Source organism: Phragmites australis, chromosome 17 (assembly GCF_958298935.1).
Source record: "Phragmites australis chromosome 17, lpPhrAust1.1, whole genome shotgun sequence".
In the NCBI taxonomy this organism is placed as follows: Eukaryota; Viridiplantae; Streptophyta; class Magnoliopsida; order Poales; family Poaceae; genus Phragmites; species Phragmites australis.
This window is the reverse complement of record NC_084937.1, coordinates 21,764,201-21,773,268: the sequence shown is the minus strand read 5'-3', so window position 1 is coordinate 21,773,268 and position 9,068 is coordinate 21,764,201. Positions and strand designations below refer to the sequence as shown.

Sequence of the window (9,068 nt, the reverse complement as noted above, 5' to 3'; positions counted from 1 at the left end):
TTTATTCCCTCAAGTATATCACGCTCTCTTGCCATATGATAATGCTAGTTTATCGGTTCATGTTCATGATTTATCTAAGGATTAAATTAAACCTCACATTTATTCCCTCATTTATATCATGCTCTCTTGCCATATGATAATGCTAGTTTATCGGTTCGTATTTATGATTTATCTAAGGATTAAATTAAATCTAAAAGTGTTTTTTCTCCAACAAAATGACATTTGCTAACTTTCTCTTGTGAGGAGAGACCACTAACTACAAGAACCTATATTCTCATATATAAAATATATTTTGATAAAAAGAAAACAAGGAAATGAGGCTAGCTCAGTTCCAAAGTTTGGGTCCTTTTCGGCTCGAATTTTCAGAGAAGAAGAAAAAAATAACTTGAAGAACCTAAGTAACAGAAGAAGTGTTAAGATCGTAAGGCTAATGCCTCAGGGAGCGCATAGGTTGTACAACTAAAACCTTGCTACACTTACAAGCACCGAAGAGTTCAAGTGTCCCTTGCATGTCAAACACAAGTTCCTTTGACTTCTCACAGTCCCAAACTCCCAGCTCTTTGGGGTCAGACTAGATGGAGGAATCCTGCTTGGATTTCACTTGCAATTTCCTTGAATTTTCACACTCGTCACTTCACCAGGCAGGTTTCCAGGAAAAAAAAAAACTGATAACTTTTTGTCATCAGTGTGGTAGCTGCTTTCACAAGGAAAAGATAATCCTCACAAAAAAGGGTAAAATATAATCATAATGGAAACTAGAAATCGTAGTTCAGAGCTAACCAAACCGAATGCAAATTGACCCAGTCAGAATAATGGTACCGCTAACCAGTGATATAAGACAGGGCAGTGGTACCATAAGTTATGTAGAACTCCACAACTCGAGAGTCGAGACAGAGATGGCATCCAGGACCATTATCATCTTCTTGTTGTTGTTCTTCAATATCACAGCTGCTCAAAATGCCACTGAAACTGGGCCCGGCACACTAAATGTTGGAGTCATCCTCAATTTGCAGTCATTGGTGGGCAAAACTGCGCATACCAGCATTTTGATGGCCATGGAAGATTTATATTCAGTACACAGTAGCTACAGAACAAAGTTAGTTCTCCACGTAAGGGATTCCAGTGGAGATGACATCCAAGCCGCCTCAGCAGGTACGTTTATAATTTGTCAATTGTTAGCAATGAAACACATAAAATGGCTGTGAAGTTTGGGTTTGTATTATCATACCGAGGCTCAATCCTATAGAAGGGATAATTTGTTGAAAACTAGAAAACCAAATCTTAAACGAATTTCTTTTTTAAAAAATAATATGGTATGGATATCGAATAACTGCGGGCCAAATGTTAAACCCTAAACTTTTGTGGACTAGAAGCAAGGAAAATTTTACCTTTTTCATTTATTTTGCTTCTCTGATTTGTGCATTTGAGGATTGGGCATGGCCTACCTAGAAATACAATCCACCTTCATCGAATTCTTCTTAAAAATAAAACATGAAGTTTTGATATTGCTTCCCAAGTTTTGCACTTAAGATGCCATTTGTACAGGTATGTCCTACGGAAAAAAGTTGGATTTACAGCTACAATCTATTAGTAATATTTATGGCTCGTAACAAAATTATACAGTTCTATTTGTTGTTGTTGTACATGTGAACAGCTGCCATGTTTTGTCCGTAACTGAAATGTTATGTACACTATGGTGTTAGTCTGATAAAACATCAGGGCACTTGAGGCAATGTGTTGTTTTATGTTTCCCCTCATCATAAAAAGGCAGGAGATATGTATATTCGTTTCAAAGGGTAGATGCATATACAGAAAGTTACACCTAGAGACCAGTTAGACCCTAAGAAGAATGGGAAAAAAAAACACGTTACAATACTAAACCAACAACAATGAGGTACCCAAAGAGAAGGCTAACTTCCTATTCAGTAATTTGGTAATACTATTTGCACCTATGTTGCACTATTAATGCTCTGTTTATCCACACCATAGGCATTTTCTTCTGTAAAGGTTCCAACTACAGAATAGTATCATCTTATCTAAAATCAGACAGTGAGATAACTCCTTAATAAATATAAGCAAAAGATTGAAACAAGGAATACAAATTGCTATTAAGGCCAAGTGAAAATGATTGCATTTTAAGCTATAACTCTACTGGTTGCATAATTTTTCTGGATTAGATATCTTAGCTGCAACCAGAATACAAACAAATGCTCTGTATTCTGTAAACTAAAATTCCTCCCTGTTTCGATTATTGAATTTTACAGCGGTTGACCTGCTGGAGAATTATAATGCACAAGCGATAATTGGTCCCCAAAAATCTTCAGAGGCTATTTTTGTGTCTTATCTTGGAAACAAGAGTCGTGTTCCGGTCATCTCCTTCACTGCAACAAGCCCCACTCTTTCATCTGACAACGTGCCATATTTTCTGCGTGCAACATTAAATGATGTAGCTCAAGTGAATTGCATTGCTGCTCTCATTAAGGCCTATGGTTGGAGGGAAGTGGTACCCATCTACGAAGACACAGACTATGGTAGGGGAATTATACCATATCTGGCTGATGCTCTTCAAGAATTTGGAGCTTCTATGCCTTATCGCAGTGCAATCTCTGAATTAGCAAACAATGACCAAGTTGAGCATGAACTCTACAAGCTAATGACAATGCAAACAAGGGTCTATATTGTGCATATGTCATCTGCCACTGCCTCCGTTCTCTTCATGAAGGCCAAGGAGTTAGGAATGATGAGTGAAATGTATGCATGGATCTTGACAGATGGGATCGCAAATATTGCTAGTTCACTCAACCCTTCAATTCTTGAGGCAATGAATGGTGCACTTGGTGTGAGGTTCTATGTGCCTGAATCAAAGGAACTGGACGATTTCACTGCAAGATGGAACAAGAGGTTCAAACAAGACAACCCAAATGATCCACCATCTCAGCTAAGCATTTTTGGACTCTGGAGTTATGATACTATTTGGGCCTTGGCACAAGCAGCAGATAAAGTTAGCATGGCAAATGCCACATTTCAAAAGCAGCGACACATGAAGAACTTGACGTGTTTTGGAACACTGGGTATTTCTACAATTGGTCCAAAACTCCTAGAAGCAATCTTACATAATAAGTTCAGAGGCCGAAGTGGTGATTTTGACCTTGAAAATAGGCAGCTGCAATCTTCCATATTCCAGATAATTAATGTGGTGGGAAGAGGGTCAAAACAAATAGGCTTTTGGACAGCCAAGCATGGGATCATCAGGCAACTGGATCAAAATGGATCAAAAACAATACATCTAAACTCTATGCCTGACCTTAATTCAGTAACTTGGCCAGGAGAAGTATATAGAGTGCCTAAAGGATGGCAAATTCCTACTAATGGAAAGAAACTCCGAGTAGGTGTACGAATAAGCGGATATCCTGAGTTTATGAAGGTAGAAAGGGATCCTATCACCAATGCAACAACTGCCACCGGATATGCAATTGATGTTTTTGAAGAGGTGCTAAAGCAACTACCATATGCAGTACCATATGAATATGTAGCATTTGATAATGAAGGAGTAAAGTCCGGGAGCTATAATGATTTTGTCTACCAAGTTCATCTTGGGGTAAGGAATATTAATCCTCGTTTTGTCAATAAGATCAAGGTGCATGAATTGAATATGCTCTCCTGAAAATTTTAAAAGATGTTTTAAGAATTTAACTATTCCAAGCGAAATGTGTTTTACAAACTGTATTCATTTACTCCCACAATTCAGGTGATGCTTTAATAATGTTGTTTTGTTTTGGCAATCATTCTTGTTGTGGTTTTTTCTAGGCAGCTTCTTCCACCAAATACTTCAGCTAAATGCTGATCGGCTCTGGTATTAAATAAATATTTATGCGATTAATCGGGGTGAACTATGTTCTACAAGCACAAAGCTAGAGCCATAGTTACTTTGTACAGAGGGAGTACTATTAGTTGTATGTGTTCAAGGTATTATAGTCCTTTCCTGTATTCAATGGTTTGGGGTTCTCTTGTACTACATATACCCCTTTGGGGCTGGATAATAGACATGCTTCACATTCGTAACATGGTAACATAGCTTTAGACCTCCGATCCGATCTAAGCCAGCTCTCACCGTCTTCCGCTGCGCTGCCCCAAGAGGAGCGAGCTTCACTCCCGAGGGAGACAACCTGAGCCCCTAACCCCAGCCCTAGCTTGCCAGTGGTCAAGCAGCAGTTACACCGTCTCTCCCATTGTTGGTCTCCGTCAGCAGCAGCCCGCATATGCTCTCGGGCCGCCGCCGCCACTCCGGTGCTGGGCGTCGCCAGGCCACGGGCCGCTACGCCGCGTCGTCGAGCAGCCACACTGAGCCATCTAGGCTGCGGATCCAACCACCGCGCCGTGGATCGGACCACTGCATCGTGGATCCCGACGACTCTCCTGCCGTCATCGCTCGCCTGTCATCGCATCCCCGTATGGCCCTAGCCTCCGCCAAGAGAGGCAGTCCGCCCGACTAGATCTCTCGTCGGAGCTGCTGGTGCGTATCGTTATCGTCCTCAGTCCACGTGAACGCGTCGCCGTTTTCCTCGTCTTCACTTCAGTCACCCCGCGCTGGCTCGACTCCGCCCCGCCGTGCTGCTCCGGCTGGATCCGCACCCCTCCGCCCCATCTGGTCCGCGACGGGGCTCTTGCTCCGCGTTGGGGGCTCCTCCTCCAGTCGCTTCCCCGTCCAGCGGGTCGCCGCCTTGATCCACCTAGATTCGGGCACTCCAAGGGCCACCGCCTCCTAGTGCCCCTCCCTGCCACTCGCATCGTTGGTCCGCCGCTCTCTGTTTGCCCTTGAGGGCAAGTTTGTGGTTCGTGGTCTACTATCCTGGAGGAGCTTGGGCTACACATGGGCCGCCACGTATCCTTTTGCTCCATCTGCTTGCTTGGTGGTGCTGATTCTTTTGTCGCCGTTGTTGCTGTTGCTTTCTAATATCTTGTTGCTGCTAGTGTTCTACCTAGCATTAGAGTTACACTGACGTCGTGTCCATCCAAGTCTGTTGCGCTCTCCTTGAGTCGCCCGTGCTATGCGAGTTCATAAAATCTTTATCTGTCGCCGATTGCTACGTTTCTTTTTGTGGTTGGCCATGCTTTCGGCTAATCACTTCTCGTCGTCATTGATGTGGCTTTTCCTTCTCGGTCCTTTTGCAAGCCCTAACTATTGCTTGTAGCTTCGCAGATAGTTCGGTCCAGACCTGTTCGGACTTGAGCGGCTCTCGTCCGGACTTATGCGTGACCCGTTCGTTGCTACTCTTTGTCGCCTCTGTTGCGACTCTTAACTAGAGACATTTCTTTGTCGTTTATCATCACGCCTCTGCTGCGACTCTTGACTTAGCCTTTGGATGTTTATCTAGTATTGTAATGTGTCTAAGTCTAGTGCTTAGTGTCGTACCCTTTTCAAATGCAACGCAATTGCATACGCCTTGCATTTGAGAAGGGGTGTGTTAAGGGTATTATAGTCATTTCCTGTATTCTAGGGTTTGGGGTTCTCTTGTACTACATATTCCCCTTTGGGGCTGGATAGTAGACATGATTCACATTCGTAATAGTATGAATCCATTAGTTAAGATACAACCGTTAGATGTTTTCTCAAAGCATATATGACACCAGTGTTAGAATAGAATGCCCCATTGTAACCGCTGCCATTATATGTTGTTTTGTCTACAAGCCTTCATAATTGTCAATGTGTGCAGAGCTTAAGGAGAGGTGTACTATTTTTCCAGTAATTCCAGTGAAATAAACAGCTTCATACTTATATAACACTAAATGCCATCATTGCAGATATATGATGCAGCAATCGGAGATATAACCATCAGGTACAATAGAACTTCCTATGCTGACTTCACACTACCTTACACTGAATCTGGGGTAGCAATGATTGTGCCAGTCAAGAATGACAAGAATAAGAATACATGGGTTTTCTTGAAGCCATTAACTACTGACTTGTGGTTTGGAAGCATCGCGTTCTTCATCTACACAGGGATTGTCATCTGGTTATTGGAGCGACGAATCAATAATGCTGAACTGACTGGCTCATTTTTCCGCCAGCTTGGGATAGCAATATATTTTTCCTTCTTTGCCGATAGTAAGTGATGGTGTCAGATTTTATTCTTTCCATGCAATATATTGCATTTGCAAAATATCTAATATATTCTTTAAACAGATGAGGAATTTCTTGGTGACAAATTTGTTTGTAAAAAGGAAAATAAACCTGACCTGTATACTATTAAAATTAGGGTGAGCAGGAACTGATAAATAAGTAGCATATTCTCCCATTGCAGTCTATTATCATAAAATTCATTTTAATAATTGCTTAAAATTTATCTTAGTGCAGACATGAAGGTACTGTGATACCGAGAGTAAATTCAGCATTCATGTTTTATTTGAAGTTGCTAATTGATGGTTGTTCATCATTTGCAGGGGAGAGGGTGGACAGTATTTTGTCTAGATTGGTTGTCATTGTATGGGTCTTTGTACTTCTCGTGATTACGTCAAGTTATACGGCCAACCTATCATCAATTCTTACTGTGCAACAGCTTCAACCCACAGTGACTGATGTTCATGAACTCCTTCGAAAAGGAGAATATGTAGGCTATCATAAAGGTTCTTATGTGAGGGATCTATTAGAAGCCCTTGGTTTTGACAGAAGAAATATCAGGGCATATGAAACTTCAGATGATTTCATTGATGCACTCTCTAAAGGGAGCAAAAATGGTGGTATTTCTGCTGTCATACATGAAGTTCCATATATCAAAATATTTCTTGCAGATCACTGCAAAGGATACACAATGGTCGGACCAATTTACAAGTCTGAAGGTTTTGGCTTTGTAAGTTAACTACATCAGATACGTTGTGTGCATCATATGCCTCTAAAATAATTTTAAAAAAAACTAGGAAATATATGCTTGAGAGCTGTTCAGACTAGAGAACAGAGAACCCCTGAAGGAAGATACTTATAGAAACACAGAGTACATTTGGAAATAGCAACATGCATTAACTAAGTTGCTTTAGGACATAATGTACATTGCTAAGTACGTACGACCCAAAATGATAACAAACAGGCCACTCTAACAAGGCTATCCCTTATATGCAATTCATCTTCAGCGCAATCATTTACCACAAAAAGATAAGTCAGACTGCCACTTTTAGTAATTTTTTCTTGTTATAGTCACCGTATGGTAACTGAGACTATTGGCCTATGTTGCAAGTTACATGCACTTAAGACTTGCAGTTACTTGTGATTATCTCACATCTTGTTATTGCAAACTGAATAGTGGCATGGAGGTTCTAGTTGCTAAACATATGCATAATGGAGTAGGAACGCATGCATTGAAAATCGTGTATTTGGTTCTAGAATACAAACTGTTCAGAAAAAGATGCCAGATGACCAAAAAGTACAGGCATTGTATTATCATGTCATAGATACAAAATTCTGTATCCTAATTTGCTCAACACAAGGAGAAACAACAACCAATGATTCATTTTTTTAAAGGAAGGATAAAAGTTACCATTCACAGAATTGTGTTTGTCATAATATCGGTCAAATTTTAAACTGGAATTTTAAATGATAGAAAATCACTCTAAAACCACAAGCATGGGTTTGCAGAAGTTGGAAACTGCAAGAACATATCATGCAATTCATTAGTCTTAATTTTCTTTCTAAAGTTTATGGACAATCTTAGAAGGTTAAACATTTTATTTTAAAAAAAATAACCCATTACTTAATCAGTTTGTGTGTTTCTGAATCTATTGTACTTGTTGAGTAGGCATTCCCCAAGAGATCGCCTATGGTCAACGACTTTTCTAGGGCAATCCTCAGCATAACAGAAGGGGACGCTATCATTCAGATAGAAAAGAAATGGATCGGAGATCAACATGCCTGTGAAAATGATGGTACCATCGCCAGCTCAAGTAGCCTAAACTTCAAAAGCTTTTCAGGACTCTTTGTAGTCACAGGAATTGCTTCAACTTCTGCCCTTTTAATAGCCCTGGTGATGTTGCTCTACAAGAATAAGCACAAGATAAGGAACAGCATAGGTAGTGACCAGATTCGAAGAGGATGCGGACTACGACACATAAACGAGCGGAATCAAGAAAGTACAATAGATTCCAACCAGATACAGAACATGCAGTTGACCGTGCCAAATTCAGAAGATGATACCTGTCAACAAGAGATAGAACTATCCACAGAATTCACGAGCTCTGGTTCAGAAGTCCAAACAAGTCAAGAGTTTGCATCTCACGGGACAACAAGCAGTGGTTTACAGCGCAATGACAAGTCAGCCTGATCATCATGTCACTAATCTCCTGAATTTGCCCGGTCACATTCAACATGTACACATGCACACCTGTGGATCCCTGCATTTTTTTTATGGAATAAAATGGATTTATTGAGATATTGGATCCCTGCATTTCATTCAGTACACCAGCTGACCAACAAGTAAGCTAATTGTGCATATGTAAACTAGTACATCCCTGCATTTCAGTCAGTGCACAAGCAACCCAACAGTAAGATAATTACATATGTAAACTAGTCAGCTATCAAATGTATATCAACCAGTCATTATATAAATAAACTAGTTTGATGGTTAACTACTTAACTTCCTATTATATTTATTTAACTGCCAGGATACCGACAGAGAAACAAGCATAAAAACAATCTCCTAATTCCCCTTGCGCTCACCTCACCTCCCTCCTGCGCCGACGAGCAGGATGAATCCCCATCTCCTCCCGCGGGACGGGGAGCCCCACCGATCACACAGCTCCGTGCCCGCCGTCGCCTGCTGCCGAGGTCTCCTCCGCCGGCTGGGCTGCAAGAATGCACCGTGCCCTCACCCTCCTCGGTTACCCTGTCGGCCGCCCGTCGGCCGCCCCCCGGAGCGGCTTCGGCTGCGGAGGCCGCCGGCGGCGCCCATTTCCCGCAGTTGATGTGGGCCAGGGCGCGGGAAACCAGCCCGGAGACGGTTATTTCTCGTGGGATGGGCTGCTTGGGCTGAAAAGAAGGGCCCGGCCCATAGCAGAGCAAACGGAGACGATTTCTATTTAAA

At 41.7% G+C, this 9,068-nt stretch overlaps 1 protein-coding gene and 1 long non-coding RNA gene across 2 annotated transcripts; one reads left to right on the top strand and one right to left on the bottom strand.

Moving 5' to 3' along the window:
- Positions 1-574: 574 nt before the first annotated feature.
- Positions 575-8,695, top strand: LOC133896599 (glutamate receptor 2.8-like). The gene is made up of 5 exons (XM_062337199.1): positions 575-1,152; positions 2,265-3,598; positions 5,803-6,106; positions 6,442-6,848; positions 7,788-8,695. Exons 1-5 carry the CDS (start codon positions 789-791, stop codon positions 8,307-8,309), a joined length of 2,931 nt encoding a protein of 976 aa, XP_062193183.1. The 5' UTR covers positions 575-788; the 3' UTR covers positions 8,310-8,695.
- On the bottom strand, positions 7,896-8,938 carry LOC133896600 (uncharacterized). The gene is made up of 3 exons (XR_009905799.1): positions 8,705-8,938; positions 8,183-8,379; positions 7,896-8,023 (listed from the first exon to the last, which is right to left on the bottom strand). It is a non-coding gene; the product is annotated as an uncharacterized LOC133896600 (long non-coding RNA).
- Between the last annotated feature and the right edge of the window lie 130 nt (positions 8,939-9,068).